General features: G+C 41.7%; 1 protein-coding gene across 1 annotated transcript in view; it reads left to right on the forward strand.

The window, feature by feature from the left end:
• The window catches only part of Epha4 (EPH receptor A4), a 140,222-nt gene that overhangs the window by 81,767 nt on the left and 37,664 nt on the right, over window positions 1-20,791 (forward strand). The window contains 2 exon segments of the mRNA XM_005070450.4: window positions 1,510-1,592; window positions 1,594-1,849. Coding sequence (XP_005070507.1) covers window positions 1,510-1,592; window positions 1,594-1,849 — 339 coding nt within the window.

The following is a 20,791-nucleotide window of genomic DNA, read 5'->3' on the forward strand; positions in this document are numbered from 1 at the left end:
ACTTCTTGAAAACTAACTAAACAACAGTCTATAATAGTTTTGTTAAGGTTCTCCCCACCCCTTAAGATTTGAAGACTGGGGTGGGAGTGGATCTTATGGCTAAGAGAGGCTTTAGGTAATTAGTCTCAGGGGGATGTGGTGAGAAGCCGCTTACCTTTTTAAAATAACATCTTCAATTAAGCGGTATGAGAGAGAAGGGGAGATTTCCCATGCAGAACATTCCCACCAAATCCATTGGTCCCATTCATCACCGCAAGTAAAGTAACACATACTGAATGTGACTGTATGTCCAAGCAACCCGCCTCAATTCTTTCTCTATCCACTGCTCTGGAACAGACTCTCGGTGTTCCATTGTGGCTAGTGGGGAAAAGCATCTATTCCACGAAAGCCTCCGGTTAACTCCCCTTCCCGAGGCAAGGATAGAAACACCTTCAAAGCAGTAGCCCCAAAAAGCACGTGTGTATGTTTATACACAAACACATGCATATGTACAGGTCCATATGTGTAGAAAGAATAGGCGTTTCATGAAAACTCCGTTTGGCTCTTTGCCTTGGATTCTTTTGTTTTCTGTTTTTGTTTGCCTGCTTTTAGTTTGGTTATTTTAAAGACTTCTTTTAAGTGTTTGAAACTGAGTTAGACCAAGACAACCCCTCCTTTGGTTCTCAATTTCAACTTGACAGCAGTTAGGACATAGCCTCTTGGCTAAAGGGTCGATAGTCTTATCTTCCACTGTTTTAACTACCTATGATCCTTTGAATAACTGGTCGGTCTAGGACAGTCACTATCATTATTCACATTTCAGAAACTTTTTGATGTCAGTGGGAATGAATGGGACTTTAAATAGCCGGGTGCAGCCCTAATTTATGGAAGAGTACAAAGGAGGGATGTGGTAGTCATGGACAACCCAGACTAGCTGTGAGATCTCTTAGTAGCTGTGGATGTCTTCCATATCTTCACAATCATGTCAAACCAGTTCCTGCTAATAACCCACCAGTGGTTTAACTTTCACTTAGATCTGCGGCCACAGACCCATATCTCTGTGTAGCTCTGATCATTTAATTTGCTATTGGTAATGGGTTCCACTAAGCAATCAGAACATGTCTTCAAAAGCCGTCTCTAAGTATTAATTTTCCAGTCTCCCCACAGCCCTGGGAACTGGAATCCCATTTGTAGAGCCGACTTTCAGAAGGTAAGATGGAGACCAGATAACGTATGCTGCTCCTCTGCCAACAGAAAGCAGGCCCGGGCTCAGAGCCCGCTTGCTGTGGAGCGGTTTCGTGTCTCTAAGTGGCATGTTTATTTGCACTGGAAGTGAATGACACCAACACACACAACTTCTATCATTGTTCTTTTGAAGGATCCTTTTTTTTGTTAGCTTCTTTGCCTTTTGCTTGCTTTGCCAAATGGGCCTTCCTTCTCTCCAAGAGAAGCTGAGAGAATAATAGAAAACCTGGAGGAGTCCAATAGGATCTCATTTCTTGGTGTGATGGTCTGTTTTTCTTTCCCCAGGTCCACCATCTGCTCCCCTCAACTTGATTTCAAATGTCAACGAGACGTCAGTGAACTTGGAATGGAGCAGTCCTCAGAACACGGGGGGGCCGGCAGGACATTTCCTACAACGTGGTCTGCAAGAAATGTGGAGCTGGTGACCCCAGCAAGTGCCGGCCCTGTGGAAGCGGAGTCCACTACACACCACAGCAGAATGGCCTCAAGACGACCAGAGTCTCCATCACTGACCTCCTCGCACACACCAATTACACGTTTGAGATCTGGGCAGTGAATGGAGTGTCTAAGTATAACCCTAGCCCAGACCAGTCAGTGTCTGTCACTGTGACAACCAACCAAGCAGGTAGGAATAATTCCTATTAAGTCATGGATGTATTGTATTCCAGTTCTGAAATCTAATCAAAACCTGTTATAAACCTAGAAGCAACAGTTATTAGCATAGCAAATATTGCATTGCTTCAGACAGCAACTGCATACCATGCCTTATATTGGGCAGTAGAAAAAAAATGAAGAATCAGACAGTATGATTGAAAGACAGTGACACATTAGTAAACTGAGCCAGTTGGGTGCATTTCACACTTGATTCACTTCTTTTGTCTTTTAAGAGTTAAATATGTGTGCGTGTACATGCATGTGTGTATGCAAGTAGGAGAGTCTGTGAGCACGGAAGCACTAAGAGTCCAGAAGAGGCTGGTGTCTGACTCTAATACTCTCAGCCATTTCCTTTGGTACAGGGGTTCTCCCGAAACCCAGGGCTTGTGTTTTCTAGGCTAGGCTGAACACCAGCCAACCTCAGTAATCCTTTTAAAAAGGCTCTGACCCACTCTGGTGATATTAAGGTATATGCTGGATGTCTGGCTTGTTAATGTTGTTACTGGTATTCGAACTCTAGTCTTCATGATTGTTAGACATGAGGATAGACAGACAGCAAGCACTCTTTCTTGACCACCAAATCATCTATCCAGCCTCCCCACCCCTACCCCCCATCCCCCACCCCCCATGTTTGCTACTTAATCCCCAAATCCATAGATGGACATCACAACATTTACAGATTAATAAGATCTTAAAGTAGATTTTTACTAATGTGGGGTGTTATCCTGGAATCTGTTGAATTTTCTGACAAAAGCATTAGCATCTGCTGTGTGGTATTTTTTGACTGCATTCTGATGATACCAAGACTTACAATAACATTTGCTTTGAATCATCAAAATGGCAAAGCCACCTACTAGGTGACATAAATTTATCATAGAGGTTTTGGAGGATTGAGGATAGACAGACAGGAAGTAGTAGGGTGGGGCTTAAAAAGGGTATCAGAGTTTTTGGGTGAAGGTCACTGGTTCCTTCTTGACTGCTTCTCGGATTATTGGGGTTCTTACCCTGGTATCTGACTCCCAAGTTTTATAGATAATCAGGTAAATGCATCAAGCAGCTATAGTTTGGATGGTGCTCTTAGATGAAAACGACTGTAAATAATAGACATGGTTTTATATTACAACCAATTGTGTAAACCTTACTTCTGTAAACAGAATTTGCCTTAAGAAGTGTTCTTGTCCTGTGTGATTGACACACCTACTCAGTTCCAGTATGTAGGAGGTTAAGGAGGATAAGTAGTTTGGGACCAGCCTGGGCTATGGCCTTTCTCAAATCTACCCTACCTCTCAAGGAGGATGTATGCTAATTCTGTAGACATTTGCCTAATTGACTGATCTGAGCCGCGCCCCCCCATTTCATCTATATCACACATCAAACCGAGCTAATGAGAAAACTGTTTGAGTTCATTACAAATCTGTCACAATCTTGAATATTAAAAAGTACTGGAGACTCTAAGTTCACAGGTGGAGATCAGAGAACAGCTTTAGGAATAGTGCTCTCCTTCAACCTTGGAGACCAAGGATTCTTTAGGTGACGCTTTCCTGGCAGGCAGTTGTACCTGGTGAGTGACCCCACTGACCAGGTTCCCTGTTATTTTTAAAGAGTTCAGGAGGAGGAGGAAAGTGACTTGTTGTGAGCTTCTTATGATAGCAAGCATGACCAGAAAAGGACTGTTAGTGGGCCTTATCCTATTGACTCATATTTCACTTTTCAATGTTTCTGGAGGTGACCTCCATAGTTGACGGAAATGTGCATATTAACGGATTCAGTAGTAAAAGGATGCCAGAGACTTTATTCAAGGCCATTTTTATTCCATTTTACTCAAATTTCCTAGAGTGTGTGTGTGTGTGTGTGTGTGTATTACTGGGAAAAATTTTAAAGAGGAGCTGCCATAAAAAATTGTTAGCTGTTGGAAGTATGAACACTCTCTTTCCTTAGTTATGAACTATGAATGTGAACGGGTAGGGTTTTATATTTTTTATGTATATGTTCGCATGTGTGCAGATGCATGTGTCTGGGGTTGTACATTCATGTGTGTACATATGTATGGTGGAGACCAGAGAACAACTTTGATTGTCACCTTCAGGTACAATTCTGTTCCTTTGATTTATTATTGTTGCTATTGCTGTATTATTATTATTATTATTATTATTATTATTATTATTATTATTATTATTAGTGAGGCAGGTGTCCCACTGGCCCAGTGAGTTAGGCTGTTTGTCCAGTGAACACAAAGGATCCACTCATCCCCACTTTTCCTGTTACAAGAATCTGCCACCAAGCTTGGCTATTTTGTGTAAGTGTGCACTTTACTGACTGAGCTTTGACTCCAGCCCCTGGACCTTTGCCTTTTAATTTTGTACTTTTAGATCATCAGCACTGTTTGACATTTTTTCAATTTTCTAAAAAAATTGGTATGGGATCTTTTAGAAGCATCACAAGAGTCATCGCCAGTAACGTTCGTTGTGTTGTTGGTGTGTGTACACAAATGGAGACATCACAGCTCCTTGGGCCATCACTGATGCCACTGTACAACAAGCAGCTGACACGCACAGAGCAGTCTCCACATGTAGAAGAATCTGGTTATAACCAGTCAGTCCTTAAATTCAGCCCTTACCCATCCTTATTTCACCCACAGTGATGGGGTTTGAACACAGGCAGTTGTGCACACTAGACAAATCTTCCGCTGAGCTACACACTGTGTCCTTTTTTTTATTATCTCCTTTAAATTACTCTTACACAAATAAGAGCATTGTGTTCTTAACCAATTTAAAACTGGGACTGGACCTTTTGAGGCCACATCTATCCAAGGTCAAGTTTGAAGTCATTTTCTGACTGAGGGTAGCCCTTGGAGATGGGTTGGAGATAGTCTCCATCTCTTCAGGGTTTAGGAAGAGACTTCCATGATTCTTCATATACTTAAGGGCTCCAGCCAAAAGATTATGTCAGCCCTTGCTATGCCAAAAGATCCAAAGAGCACAGTGAAGGCATGTAACACGTGCAAGAATTTTATTAGGAAGGAAGGAAAGAGTCAAAACTTTTATGAAAAATGTTTTTGTAATTATTTTAGATCTAGCAGAAAAGTGGACAAGTAATTCCTCTGGAACAATGAGGTATCTTTTCCCCTGTCATATTGAGCAATTTTGCAGGGAAGCTTGCTTAAACAGAACAAAACTTCACCTCTTTATTTTAATTTTCGTGGAGGTGGATGCTGGGAAGCTGTTCAAAATTAAAAAATAAATCTTTCAATAAGGAGACCTCCTATGAGGTTGGCCTGAAAGTGTTTTTGCTCAGTAGAGAATTACATATGTGTGCAGGACTGTCTCCATGTCCTGCCATACTTTGGAGTTCACTGATTCAAACTCACTGGGTAGTTTGTCTTTTCTTTGCAATCCCTTTCTTCATAATAGTGAGAATTAATAATGTAGGCCAAATTCCTGGGTGAATGTAGCAGTCATCAGCTCTATCAAAGCTCCCCTAAGCATATTTACATATGCACAATTATATTCTAATTGCATTTGGTTCCATCATGCCATTAAATTAGATTCCTTAAGGACCTTTATAGGCAATGATGGCTTACTCTATGAGGAATACATAGAATTAATGGATGTGAGCATTTAGTGCCTAGAGACCTCACAATTGTTCTCTACCTTTGCTGTGTTTTCGTGGTTTACTGTTGTTTTTATTTTCTTCTCAATGAGTAACTTAAAAAAAAAAACAAGTATTAGATAACAAGGAGAACATCTTAGAGTAGATGTTAAATTATTAGGAAATCGGGGCATTGGAGGATAGGAGGGAGAGGGAATTGGGATTGATACGTAAAATAAGATTGTTTTTAAATTAAATAAATTTTAAAAGATTATCAGAAAATCAAGAATATTTATGTATTTAGCTTGGCCTATTTCCATAGTGAGAAAAAAAGGGGGTGTGAGGTTTGGGTTTAGAGGGGCTTTGATGGAAGGCAGTGTGAATGGGCTGTGTTCTCACAAGAATGTGTGAACCATTTGAACCCAGATAGAGCAACAGCCTTTTCCTCTCCCCCTGGGTTCAAAAACAATTGACACAAAGGACAAAGGAAATCAGGATATCTGGCACTTGATTATTGATAAGTTGATTGATGGGTGCCAGCTTTGTGACTGACCAAAAGGGCTTAAAGGGGTGACACTGGTCATTACCCAGGAGGCTGATGGCAAGGGTCCTGCAGGAAAGAAGCTTGTGTTGAGACTGCAGAGTTGAGCATTCTGTATGTGGTGTGAAAGTTGCCCCCACTGCTGAAGGAGACAGTCACCACTCCATGTCAGGATTGATGAAGGAGATGTCACTACCCCATGTCAGGAGTGATGAAGGAGATGGGGGTGGGGGCAGTGAATCTACCTAAGTGTCACCACATTAAATACAGCCTGAGGGGGCGAGCTCCTCCCAGACTTCCTGTCCTTCATGGCAAGCAAAAGGAGTAAATTGAGGTTTGTCTTCCTGTATCTTCCATTCTGTAGCCCCTGCTCTGCCTTTTGTTTGGGAAATTGTCTTGGTGTTTATGAAAACTGCTGAGTGATTTGTTTTCTTGAAGGCTTTCTTTCAGTTTACTTTACCTTAAGTGGACCATCTCAGGCAAATGAATACAGGGTATGTTCCTAGGAGAGAGAAAGTCTGTGTAAATGAAACAAGGTTTTTCTGGCTAAGGAACGGAAGTGTGATAGTTTTCCTTAAAATGCTGTGGCAGCAGGCAGCGTTAGTATTGTTGAGTTGTTGTTTTTCCTGTGCTTTTCACCGACCTCCTCAGGCTTGGTCAGCTCTGAGACAGATCATACTTGTTTGTCTTAAATCATTACTGACCTGACACCTGTGAGCAGTTTTCTCTACTAACCCTGAATTGCAGCCATGACGGTGGCATCCATTTTCTAAAGATTACTTTCTTTGTTTGGTTGTTTATGAATTGAGAAAGTGTGTATGGGTGGGTGAGTGTGTACATGATGGCACATGGGGGGAGGAGAGGGTCCCTTCCATCATGATCTAGAGGACTGTAACCACTTTTACCTGCTTGAGCCATCACACCTGCCCCAATGTACATTTTGGGTTTTGATGTGCTTGCAACAGGGTGGGAAAGATCTGACTACCTCCCTTTCTGGCAGCAATAGTGTGACAGTGACAAACATCTACAGCACTGAATCCAGAAACCTTCAAATATTCTACAGATTATGTGATTATCTAAACCTGCCCTAGCTCAACCCTTCCTGTGGGATCTTATTCATTCGAATACACGGTTGAACACTGCCATGACTTGAGAGTTGATAGGTTTGGATTCTTGAAGATAACGTTCAGAAGTAGATGTTAAGAGTGTGGGAAGCAATTCTAAAGGGTTACAGTATAATTACCATCAGCATAATTTTGCCACACAGGTGTGGCTTTACAGTAATGTCCGTCTCCTAAAGGATTCTGTAGCAGTGCTCGAAGCAGGCTCCCTGTTTCAGTAGTTGAACTGCTGTTGGCTGAGAGTGTAATTTAGTCATTGCTGTTCTCAGGCAGTTGTCGGAGTCTTCGGGTGCCTTTCCCAGTTGCTTTGCTGTCACATAAACCGGTAGTGCTTGTTAGACTGGCATTGTTCTGTGGGGTTGAACAGTTAAGGAAACTGCAAGAAGAAGGCCACACCACAAATAAAGTGGCGTGACACTTGGCCCTAACACCACTGTACCAAATGTAGTAGTAGTTCCTCAATATGTTTGTTGACCTAACTTTTATTTACAGTAAAAACAAATGGGTTAACTCTGTCTAGTAGTAATACATTCAATAAACTCAAAGTAATGAGAAAAGAAAAGAAAATAATTAAGTACAAGAGGCACACTGTCTGTTATTACTCAACTGGTAAGTTCCCATTCTCTCTTTCTCTGCCATCTTTTAATTAGACACATTATGTTATTTGAGTGGGATAATGGCAAACAGTGGGAATTCACATCCCCACTGGGTATAATTGCTACCTGTCTTCTAGATAGTAGAAGGAAGCTTCAGGGAGATGGTAGAAGAAGGGAAAGAATTTTGAGGCAATTGAGTGAGGGATATACCACAATCATAAAGGGGCCAGGTTTTCTGGGGTCTGAAGCTGTCAGGCTTTGTGTTATTTAGAAGCTGAAGTAAGGCTCAAAATAAAATTAAAAAACAAAACCCAAGAGTTTGAGACCCATGAAGATTCTTAGCTTTCCTGTGTCTCATTCTGACAAGGTTAAAGAGAATACAGTTGTCAGACAATGAGACCATTGCTTTAGTATGCTCGAGGTGAAAAGGGGACAGGAGAGTTTGCCTTACTATAAAAGGCAGTGAAAAGAAAGGTCATAACTCAGTATGAATCTGGCCAGTGCTTAGGTGTGAGAGGCCATAGTGGAGTTAGCCGGAAGGAGGATTTGAGATCAAAGGACAAGCAGAAAGCACATTCCCATTGCTCGTAAGAATTATGGTGGAATCAAGTACTCAAATGGAGTGGACCCAGGACCAAGGCTTTCTTTAAGTTTTTTTTTTTAAGTTTGCAAAAGAAGGAGAAAAAAAATCACAAATTATAAGTAATGCACAAATGTGAGCTATTTTCAGTTTCCTGCCTCCCCTGTCCTCAAACACCCATAAATAATGGCTTTCTTATTTCTAAAGGGTTAAAGACAAACAAAAGGTGAGTAATAGTTCGTTGGCATTCAGACATGTGGAATTCAGATTTTGGCCTCTATGAATAAAGTTTTATTGGAACACAAGGCCAGTCATTTGTTCACATGTTGTGTAGGAGGGCTTTCCGGCTCCGGAAGCATGGCTGGGTAGCTGTGGCAGAGCGAATGACCGGCAGTGAAAACACAATTAACTCTCTGGCTTTACATTTATTTTTCAAGCTGGTCTCTGCTCTAGCATACTAAATCAAGAAAGGGGAGTAGTCAGAACGGAGGTTGAGATGTTGAAATGGCCATGCCACTTGTGGGAAACTGTGCTTCAGGGGAAGGATGTGGCGGCTTAGCACTCAGGTTAATCCATATGAAACAGTTTGTATTTGGCAAGACTCGTTATTTGTAAGATGTTTTGATTGTGTTAAAAAAAATTAACCAAAGTAATTACGATTTCAAACATGGCTTTGCTTCCTTCCACCACAAATCTTTCCTCACTGGTACCCAAATTTAAATGTGGGAACGTCCTTCTCTCACAAAGTTGAAGTGCATGGGTGCCCCTCCTCTTTTAAAAATCTTCTTAAAAGTTTTTACTTTATTATTATTGTGTGTGCGCACACGTGTGCATGATATGTGTGTGTGGACCCATGCGCCACAGCCAAAGGACAGCTTTGTGGAATCAGGGTTTTCCTTCTGCCTTTATATGAGCTCCTGGCATTGAACCCCCCGGCATCTGTCTTGTTCAACAAGTCCCTTTCTTCTCTGAGCCATTTTGAGAGCTCCTGGTTCTCTTTAAAGTCTACATCCTTAACCCTTTGTGTCTTGGATAATTACACATGTGATTGTTCATGTTATCCTCATCTCTGAGATGATCTGTTTGCTTTCATCTCCAGGAGATCATGTTATTTTTCTTTACCCTGCTACATTTGAGGGGAAAGCAAACAATAGAACTAGTGAGCTCTCCCAAGGAACTAAGATTGTAAGAAACAAATCCCACTGATGTGTTCTCTGCCCATCCTTTTTTTTGGGGGGGGGGGAAGGTAATGGTAGATGTGCAAAAGGGGTGGCTTCTTTAGGAAACCTTTGCTTGCTTGGGTAATTATAAGCTTGACCAAACACACAATGGGCTTCAGAGGAGCCAGGCTGTGGTTTTCTCATTAACAGCTCTTCTCCAACCACAGGCTCCTGGTGTAGCTCACAGTCCTTACAAAATGCATATTTGAAAAACATAAAGTACAATTTTTTTAAAGGAAAAAAAAACTTCTTGATTTAAACTTATTACCAAAACCAATTATATTTCCATAGAATGTTGTTGCCTCCACTGTAATTAATAAGCCTACACATTAATTCATTATTATAATTTAAAAATCATATACATGAGCAATTCCATAAAATGCAGTTTTGGGTTTTTTGTTTGTTTGTTTGTTTGGGGAACCATGATTTCTGGATTCATTCGTGGTTGGTACCCTAAGGCCCAGTGAGAAGAAAAAATGAAAAGCCTTCTGAAGAAATCTACTAAATTATGTAACTTCAAGGTTGACCGAGCAGCGTAGACAAATGGTGTGTGTAGAGTGCCCAGTGGTAATTACTGTGTATAAATGAAAGTTCTCATTGTTTAGAGAGGTAAATATATCATTCTCAGAAAAGGGATGTTGGTTTTTTATACACCCAAGCCAGAGAACACTTGTTTTTCTTAGCTCCATTTGCTTTGCTCCTACATAAATATACACAAGTGTTCATCTGTGAGATGGGAAATCCACTCTCTTGCATGCTCTTGGCAATGTAATCCTGCTTTCTTTCTCATTTCTCAGTGTTGGGCTTGTTACGTTAAACAAATGCCTGCCCGAGATGAAGAGTGCAGGGCTCACGTGGGTTTTAGGTGGGCTTCTGCACTCTCCACGTGTCCTTCCAACTAGCAAATTCAATCGCTACCTCCTTGGAATAGCCAAAGGAGACTCCAGAGTTCACAATTGAACACCAATGAAAAGATGCAGAGAAACTTTATCAAAGCTTCCATTAACCCCTGCTGATATCTCTAAATAGTCAGGACAAATCCTGTCTGGATATCTAAATTCTACAGGGAGTAATTGAAATCCTTGTGCATGTCTCCCAAAATATGGTCTTCAGTAGATCAGAAAATATTGCCTTAGGTTTGTAATTTGTTCAGACAAGCAAACCGTAGTATTGGAACTTTAAAAAAATTATTTAATTACCCTTTCCACGATGTCCACCTGACTCTGTTGCACTCAACACATAAATCTCCTTTCTCCTTCTTGGCTTGTGCCCAAAGTACAATGAGAGTTCTAAAATGTACAATAGTAACAAAAGAAAACTGCTGCCGCACATTTGTGTGGTCACCTGCCTCATGAACATGGGGACTTTCATTAAGAAATATCAGTGACACTCTGATCCCATTTATTGTTATCAAACTGGAAGGACACAACCTGTGTGTGCCCCAAGCCAGGTCTGGGCACCCATCCTCAGTAAACCAACCAAATAAAGCCAACTTAATAGTAGAAAAAAAGTAAGCTTATTTATTAAGTAGAAAAACGGAATTATATTTCAGTGTGGCCTCTTTAGGAAGAGGGATGAAAAAAGAGTTCCAGCAAAACTCTCAAGTCTGTCCTCAAGGTCCTGAAGCAAGATTAAGGCATCAATAGAGGGTCCATATGCAGGTCTAAGCAAGTGCAGTAAAGGTGTGGTCCAGCCCATCACTGACCTATTGTCTGGTCTTCAGTCCCATCCTATGAGGTGGTCTGGTAAGTTGTTAGATCTGTTCTCACTCTGGCTGGCAACTTTTCTACTCCCAGCTGGAGAGTCCTTGTATGTGGAGTGGCTGTGGTGGGTCATTTCAACTAGTGAAATGGGGAGAGAAAGTTAACTTAAGAGGAATACCTTCATTTCTGCCAAGCCCATTACAATGAGGGTCAGTGTTAGGAGAGCTGTGAGAATCCAGAGAAGCAGTCTTCAAACTGGTTACTATATAGACACAGAGCAGACAAACCACCGAAACTTACAATCTTTTCTCTGGTGAATTATTGCTAACTAAGCCTTGCAGTGTAGTTCTCTACTGAGCCATCTTTTGTGTTTTGTTATAATGAAGCATAAGGGTCACTTACTAAGATACAGCCTCTAAAATGTATTATGGTGAAAATTGCAGGGCTTTGATATGTTTGTGCTATTTTGCTATCTCTAGTGGAAGACTTGAGTCAGAAAAGAAAGGAAAGGAAGAGTGTACCAACTGTTTTTGCTCTGCAGTTCCCAAACAATACCATAGATGGACAAATTTCTCGGGCAGTTTGAGGCACACTTTCAAAAACACCTTTTTGGATGAAAGCTGCAGAATTGATGGTTTTAAGAAGATTTCGAAGGAACCTTTGGTCCGTGGCATATGCATCCAGCACTTAGAGGCAGCTTTAGCTTCTCAATGGAGGGCTAAATAAGGATCTGCCACCAGCAGGCTCCCAGTATGTAGCACACTTGGGTAAGATCCATCCATTAGAACACACATTGAAAAGGGGACAGCTCACAATGACTCCCCGGAGAGTTTGTGTTTGTCTAGATAACATAACATACTGCAAGCAATAAATCTGCCACCTTCAGAATCAACTCTTTTCAGTGGGGGAGGGTGATTAAGTGTATGTGTGGGGCATAATAAGGTAAGGTAGATGGAAACTCAACTTCATCACAGCCAGGCTCTCAAATGTTCTAGTAGCAGGCTTCCTTGGCCATTCTCTGCCCTCACTAAGGTAGCCAAGGACTATCTTGTTAGCTCTGAAAATCACTGATCCCAGGTGTTGCTGGTGTAGCATGGAGTCCTTGATTGTGTCGGAGCGCAGTGAACCTATCCTGACCCTATAGGGCTCCTAGGAGAGCGAGGCTTGAGCGAAATTCCTAGGAAGCACTCTTGTAATGCTGGATAGGAGTGTGTGTGGAGGTGGGGGCTCCATCAACTCATTTCTTCTCACTTAAAGTGGAGGGGTTTTTTTCAACAAAAACTAGGAGAACAGCAATAGAACCCTGAACAATGGAAATTAGGAAGGAGAAAGATGTCTTCTTCTATGCAGAAAGAATGGACAGAGAATTTTAAAGCCATAAATGGTGTTTACAGCTTTGATTTGGAACTCACTCCACCACAGCAAAGTCAAAATTAGGAAGTCTTCGCAGAATGTAAAAATAGGTTATTTGGAGGAGAAGCAAGCCCCTGAAATATAAGTGCTAATTTTTCAAAGTACACTTGAATTCGAGCCTCTCTTTGCACAGTGTATTTTTCTCTTCCTCCACTGTCTTAGAACCCGTACAAAATGATTTCCATGGCCCACTGCAGCTGAGACTTAAGTGTTTCTTAGTGACCATGCTCGGGGAGTATCTCCAGGTGAGATGTTCTAAGGAGGTTCTTCTGGCACTGATGGATTCACTCCTGGATGGGGCTGGATCTAGGAAATTTCACACTTCAGCAAATGATGTTTAAAGAGAGGTGTTGTGACACCGTCGTTCCACCATTGAAAACAAAATCCAAACAGTTATGACTTTCCTAATGCATTCTTTGTTATACTTTATGACTACAAAAGCAGATCTAGTTAAAGACATCTATTGGCCTAAAAACCATTTTAAAATTTAATGGCTCAGTTGTTTCCGCTCTGAGCTTATACTGCATGCAGGAGTTTAAACTATCTGGCACACATAACTCTGTTTCTGGCTGATACCCTAAAAATTAAAAAAAAAATTCTTTGGTTGCCAACTCCCAAGTTTAAAATCTTCTCTCAATGACCCTCTGTTGCTAACCTGCAGTAGAGCCTTTTATTTAAGAGAGCTGTCCAGAAGATAAAGTTTCAGATGTGATGATCACTGAAAGATCATTTCATGGTCATGGCTTTTGGATGGCATGGCATATGGTGACCATACAGAGGAACCATTTTCAAGGGGAGCTGTTTATAATCTAAACCAAAGGCCCCTGTCTGTTTCTCCATCACTTCTCTGTGGCCTGGCTACCACAGCAGGAGAGACAGTTGCACGTAAAGTGCGTGCCTGCTTCACAGCTTTTGCCCCATCAACATTTGATCCCTTGTGTTTAGAATATCCTATACTCTTCCATATTGTGGAATCAAAGAGGGATTAAGATAAGACTTGATATCTCATCAGGCAATGGTAGTTAATTCCCTTTACGCCCATCACTTGGGAGGCAGAGATAGGCAGATTTCTGAGATGAAGGCCAGCCTGGTCTACAAAGTGAGTTTCAGGATAGCCAGGGCACAGACAAACCCTGTCTCAGAAGCCTTTAAAAAAAAAAAAAGATTTGACATCTCAGACCTGGTGCTATTGTTCTTCTCCCTGCCCCTCATTTCCACTTGCTGAGACATTCCGCTTTAATATGCGGAGTCATCATCTTTTCAGCCCCAGTAAGCCAAGTGGCATTTGGACTTGGAATGCTTCCACATAGCAAAGCACACATCAATTGGACAAGGAGATTCACCAGCATCTTTTGATAGACGGTAGGACCCCTGTAACAGTCTTTGTCCTGTGATTTTCTCTCTTTAGACAATGCACTTCAAATGCAATGAGAGAGAGGGGGAGTGTATTTAAAAAATAGAGTTTAAAAGTTTGGGTAAAGGGACCCAAATTCTGTTTATAGTAACCCTGACTTTTTGAGTAGCTTGTGTGAGCTCTTAAAATGACCATTAGAAAGTAGGTTCCCTGTTCCAGATACATGCATCAGATATATGGGATGGAAAATTGGATGGTCTTGAAGATGACTAATAGGGCTCTGGACCCTTCTGCCTTTGGGTCACCTTTTTGAATGTGGTTGACATCCTAAGTGATCCAAAGTGTGACCATTTGGCAGCCATGCGTGACTATGTTAATGGGATTGGTCTCAGTCCAGGTCTTTGTCGACAGGTGTTCACATCATAACTGACACTAATTGACTTCCTAGTGTTTCAACTTGGAAGACAGTGGGCCATCTCTGAGACAGCTATAATGATGGAGTGGTTCGTGATACATTCTGTCTCACTTGAAAGTCAAGAAAGTCAAATCTCTCAGCGGGCACCCCCAATACCTTGTAAGCATTGCATATGTCCCTCGTGGACCCCATTAGTTCAAGACATAGGAAATGGGAATCTAATTTTCAAAATTTTCTCAATAACTCAGAGTGGATAATGCCTCTTGTCTTTGAGCTTTTCTTTTCATTTTTTCTGTAGGATTGCAATTTATGGAAATTGGTACTTTGTTTAGGGTTGATAACCAGATCATGTGTTTATAACAATAGCTGCAAATGATGATGCTTGTTGATAGAGAATATAAAGCTATATTCATTCATGCTTCAGCAAAATGAAAACCAATATGAAAAAAGTAACATGAGACCCCTTTATCAGCAAATTCCAAAGCATGATCTGGGTGCAGTGGTATATACAACTGCAGTCTCAGCACTGAGGAGGCAGAAGCAGGAAAAATCAGTGGTTCCAGGTCGTCTCTCTCATGGTAAGCTTGAGGCCATATTGGGCTATATGAGAGCTTATGTCAAACAGAAAATAAATAGAAAATGAAATTAAAGGAGACTCAACCAACACAGATTCTCTTGTTACTTGAATCCAGAATCTGACACCATCAGTTATTCTCACTTGGGCATTGGCCTTAGACTGTTAATATTAGTTAAGACTGTCCCTATAGATTTTCTGGATTTATCTATTGGCCTTCTCCACCTCTTCCTCCTTCTTCACAGATGATTTAAATATTCTTGTAGCAAATGGCAAAGCCACAACTTTTCCTGAATTGGCTATCACACTTTAAAAAAATCAAAACGACAACATTCACTAACCTGTTTATTGAAACTGAAACCGACAGGCTCATTTGGCAAATGTTCAATGCCATACCTCTATGGAGAGGCTTTACAAAAAGAGGTAAGAGATGGAGAGTAGCTGGGAGAAATTAATTAGCAGGACCCTATTGGTCAGTTTCTGGAGAAGGCGTTCAAGTTCCTCTGTGTATAAACATGGAAATTTGAGTGTGGGGAGCGAGAGGCAGGAGCGAAGATTTACTGGGTTACATCTATCACGTTGGCGTTTAGAGGTTTGGTGATTAAAACATGGTTAATTGAGAACCAATCTAGATGCTCTGGATGTCAGGAAGCTAAATGTTGCAGCATTGTCAGGACCATTAACAGCTGTCTGGGAAACAAAGCGAACCGGCAGCCCACAGCCCAGCTTTTCATTTTGCAGCCTTGGGAGGCACAAGGCTCTCCAGTGGGGCTGACAGCTGAAGGAATAGAGCCTGGTGTGTAGCAGTTAATTCTCCCCTCTCTTGGCTGCTCAGTAGAAGAGGTTCTTCTTACATATTCCAAAAGAATGTTGGAGGGCATTGTGGGTCAGGGAGGACCTGGCTTTGACAAAGGGGTCTCTATGCAAGTGATCTACAGAACAGTTGCAATAACTCAATAATCCTTTAATCTAGAGACCCCAGCATGAATGTCCATCTCACTAGAAGCATCTAGATTGGGGGAGGGGGCAGTTATGCTGCTTTGCTGTGGCCAGATTTACTGTGTACTTTTCTTAATACAGTTGTCCTGTTCAGGCAAATTCTTACAAATGACCCCCACATGGGAAGGCTTGTGTTTCTGCTGCCTCAAACTGGCATTCTGACTTAGCAGGAAGTACACTCGTGGAATCCTGTGGTGTTTCTATTGGCAAGTGTTGACCTATACTTGTCAGAATGCACCAACAAATCTCTTAAGAAACATGTGGAAAATAAAACAAACAGCTGCGGACATACTCCACGCATGCGCAGAAATACTGGAGCAGGGAAAGGTGCGGGCAACCTCCTGAGGAATCCCCATGGGCTGTCACATGAGATTCTAGGACCAGCCCTGTGGTGGCACTTAAAATAGCATCTGTTAAAAGTGAAATGATGATGCAATTTTCTGCATCACGAAGAGCAGGGATCCAGGTGTCGTTTCGATAGCATCATGTTTTTATAGCCACTGAAGCTCTACTCTGTAAAAATTTGCCTCTTTCTTGACTTACTTAGGTTTTTCCCGACCCAGGAAAGTTTACCAAGGAGTTTGGATGAGTCTTTCTAACAATGATTGCAGTAATTTACTATCTGTACACTTTGATAACCTTAATATTTGCTTTATGACCTCTTTGTCATGAAAACTATATACACAAGTATAGAAAAGCAGGCAATATTCTAACATACAGCCATTGAATTGTCTCAAAGCAAACACCTGTTTGACCATCACCTGGACCTACCTTTAATACCTGCCTCCAGCAGTCCACTTTTGATAGCTTGACCTCAGTAACAAAGTTTCTATATATATTCTTCTCAAAGGGTGCTGTCATTGGGGGAGCAAATGTTCCCAGGAGTCTGTGGGAGACATTTTCCATCCAAATCCTAAGAGAAAGGGAATGCAACACTTTCCATAGATGGGGTGGGTAAGCATGTGGATGCTAGAGAATGACTTTGAAGTCTACCCGTTACAGAATTATCTTGAGGCAGGTTAAACTTTTTGTCCTATATCCTCCTCATCTATAAGACGGGATAACAACTGACAGTGCCTGCTTCATGAGATTGGTTTGAATTAATCCATGCCAGACATTTAGAATAAAGCTTGTCCATCCCTGTTGCCTGCTATGGGTTCGTTCGGTGTCACTACAGACATGTGGTATGGAGGGAGGAGCCTCTACTTTTAAAGTCAGGTGGCCTTGGGTCTTTAACTCACTTTATAGCTTTGGTTAAGTTATTTAATTTCTCTTTGCTGGCATTCCTGAATCTGAAACACGAGAGTGATGTAATGTAACTACTTCAAAGAGCAGTTAAGGGTAAGAAGATGTTGCATGCTATACAGAGACCTGAGGTGAAGGGCCCAAGTCTTCAACTGTGTAAGCTGCTAATTGTGCAATGGAGACTAAATTACCTCATGCAAGGCTGCTGTCTTTCCTATTTCACATGAATACAAACTCAATCAAATCCCTTGGCCCAGTATTTTGTCATTTTGCTGAGCCTACTGGACGAAGACTCATGGCTGTGACTTGTGTCCTTGTACAGCCTCATCCTCTGGCCCTGCCTCACCTCAGGGTAGCACACTCGAGTCCCTCACAAATGACTGGGGATCTGCTCATCATCCATAGCCAGGAACTGGATGGAGGAAACCTCGACACCATTCTGGCAGCTTCAGACCGCAGATCAATCTTCTATTGGCCACAGCACACTACACTTCATTTGAGTTCATTGTTGTGAAAATGCCTTTTTGACTAAGTGGCCCCCCTTCACTCCAATGGGGACACCTGCTGTAAACCCTCAATGTCCACAAGTGGGCTATTGCACTAAAACATAACTTCTTACTGAGGTCACATTCGGTTGGTGGCATTGTGGGGAGAGTTGGCATGGGGCCTCCAGGAGAGGCTGAAGTTGGCATCAACCTCCCGCTGGCAGATTACAGAGGAGAGAGAATGGAGAGTCACAAGGGAGATATTCATGAGTGAGTCTAGAAAATAAGTAATTACTTCAACCAAATTCCATAGCCTCAGACTCAGTCATATGATCGTCTTTGGATACAAAGAAGTCTAGGAATGTGGTTTTGGCTGAGCAGCTCCATCTTTGAAACCGCTATTGGGGCAAAGGGGACTCACATCTCTGGACAGTAACGAAAGGGAGGGTGTCTTGGCACTTCCCACTGCAGCTCACCAGCACTGCATGTGAACGTTAAGAGGGGTGTCACGTCCCGAGACTTCAAAGTTTTATTGACGACTTTCTGCAAAGAGTTGGTTGGAAATAATTTGCTGCCCTCCTCTTGGGAGGAGGGGGAGGGCTTGTAAAGTTTTGATTCCACAGTAAACCAGAGATACTGACTGACTGAAAGCCTGCACAGAGTCTGAGCCCTTAAATGGAAGCATTGTCAGTGTCCCGAAATCAGATTCTCAGAACCCTTGGAACCGTGGCTCGGTTGCACCTTCAATAAACGTTCACGTGCACTGCTTGCATTGCATTATTTGTTGAAAATATATGCTGCCCTCCCCTCAGAAAAATCACTGTCTGGAAAACATGCAGCCTTCCTGTATTTCAAAGTTTTAAATTAATCCATATGGATCCATTCCCATTTAAGTCTAAATATATTTAATTCAGACTCATCTGAAGATTTTGGCTGAAATCTTAGCTGTATTTTTTTTAATCGGCTTTGTTTTTCTGTATCTTTTCCTTGGTTGTTTGTCCATTTTGTTTGTTTGTTTGTTTTAATTTTGGACAGTTGTGGGTTTTGTTTTCGAGACAAGGTCTCACACTCTAACTCGGTCTGGTCTTCAACTAGTAAGCTCAGGATGGCCTTGAACTCAGAGCAGTCTTTCTGCCTCGGCCCCCTGCATTACAGATGTGTGCCACCAAACTCACTGCTTAGTGATAATGATAATGGACTCATGTGGAGTAGTAACTTAAACCCTTCAGGGAGTAGGGTGGTGTTCTTACACAGTGGATCCTGCAGTGATTGAGTGTTCTAATGATTTTACTGGGGAGAAAAACAGCAAAGGTAATCCAACTGATTGAATGTGCTGCAAACATCACATGTATGTGTGTGAAGCTGTTAGTGTGTTAAACACTGTAAGAATAGCGTTAAAAAACAAGCAAAAACACGAGTTCATAGAAACTGCTCCTTGGTTAGTTCCTGGTGCCATAAATATGGCTGAGTCCATGAGGAAAAATTCTTTTCTCTCCTTGAATGTGGAAGAAAGCAATTAATATTAGCACCAGAGTTCTTAGCATCTCTGAGATGCAAAACCCTTAATCACAAGGATATCATTAGTGCTGTGAAGCATTTAATTTTGATGCTTGACAGCATTTTAAAATGCACAAACCTTTGATAAGGAGCGAATCAGAGCCACAGTGTTGAATTGAGAAAGAAAGGAGTGAACAAAAACCACCTTAAGCTCTAAGTAATTAAAGTTAAATATGCTGTTTGAATAAAGCAGGGATATTTATAAACTGCGGCTTTATTTTTCCTATCAGAAAAAGACTCCTTGGGTAAACATCATCTATTTAAATCTAGATTCTAGGGTAGGAGAAAGGTAACCTTGCTGTGGCCAAGTCAACTTCCTTTCAAACCATGGCCAGTTTAAGTGGCCCATGGACAGCCACCCATTGAGGCTTCTAGACTTTATAGAACTTGTTTTCACTCTTCCTTACCCACAGGCAGGAGACGTTTCATTGTATCTGTTTTATTTGCTGCCCCATTCACCACCTTCATCCTGCCCCCAAACTCTAATTTAAGCCATGAATGAAAAGCAATTGGGTAATTTTAGCTGTTTCCTCTGCTCCTATAAATTCCCCCTGGTTTTCATTGGTTGTTCATGATGCTGGCTGGCTGGACTCAAGAAAGCTATGGTACAGCCCAGGAGTTGAGGACATCTTTTCCTGTATCATCTTCTCCTTCTCTCTTCCCCATCCCATTTGGGTGTCACAAGCACCAAACTGTGGCAGTAAAATAACTTGTAGGTGTTTAATGGCAAGTCATTGAGGAAGTGATTAAAAGAAAATTGCAGTATTCACATCAGTGGGGAGCAAGGGGAACTGCTGAGCTTTGAACCAAAGAAAGTTAAATTTACCAGGTTCTTAAAGGGGGAGCCACCTCTGTGTGACATCAAAGCATCTCCTGTAATTCTTCCTCCTGGTGAAATGTGCCACTTTTACTGTGATGGAGCTCTCCAATCTATGCGGTTTCTGTTTATCCAAAACACACACATGGAGATGAAACCACGTGTGCTTTCTGAATGCTTTGTGGTCTGCTCTCAAATCAGATGCATCTACAGGTACAGAGCAAATGGGGAGTCTAAATTTTCCTTTTCTCAGGGATATGTGGGATTCTGAATGCAGAAAATGTGTGTGTGTGTGTGTGTGTGTGTGTGTGTGTGTGTGTGTGTGTGTGTGTGTGTAATTTAGTTTGGCTTTCTATTAGAAATCTCAATTCTTTCAATTGCCAAGCTTGGGTGCGTTTTCCTTTTCTCTTCTTGAGGTTTTTGCTCTATTTTACAGCAATTTTACTTGTTTCTATCAGTGTGTGTAAAAATACCTGTTCCAATTGTTTAATCTTAATGCTGCAAGTCTGACTGCAAACAGCTCTGGATCCCTCTTAGGGGTCACTAACCTGGTAAATGTTCCCAGGGATACATGGTAACTAGTGATGTCTCCCCCTTGCTCCAGCTGCCTGTCTGCAGTAGTACATGTAGTCTTACACAACTGAACAGAATTCTGGGGACCTTCTGGATTTTTGGAGATGACCTTCGAGAATCTCATCTGTGTCC

Source organism: Mesocricetus auratus, unplaced genomic scaffold, assembly GCF_017639785.1.
Source record: "Mesocricetus auratus isolate SY011 unplaced genomic scaffold, BCM_Maur_2.0 Super-Scaffold_100010, whole genome shotgun sequence".
In the NCBI taxonomy this organism is placed as follows: Eukaryota; Metazoa; Chordata; class Mammalia; order Rodentia; family Cricetidae; genus Mesocricetus; species Mesocricetus auratus.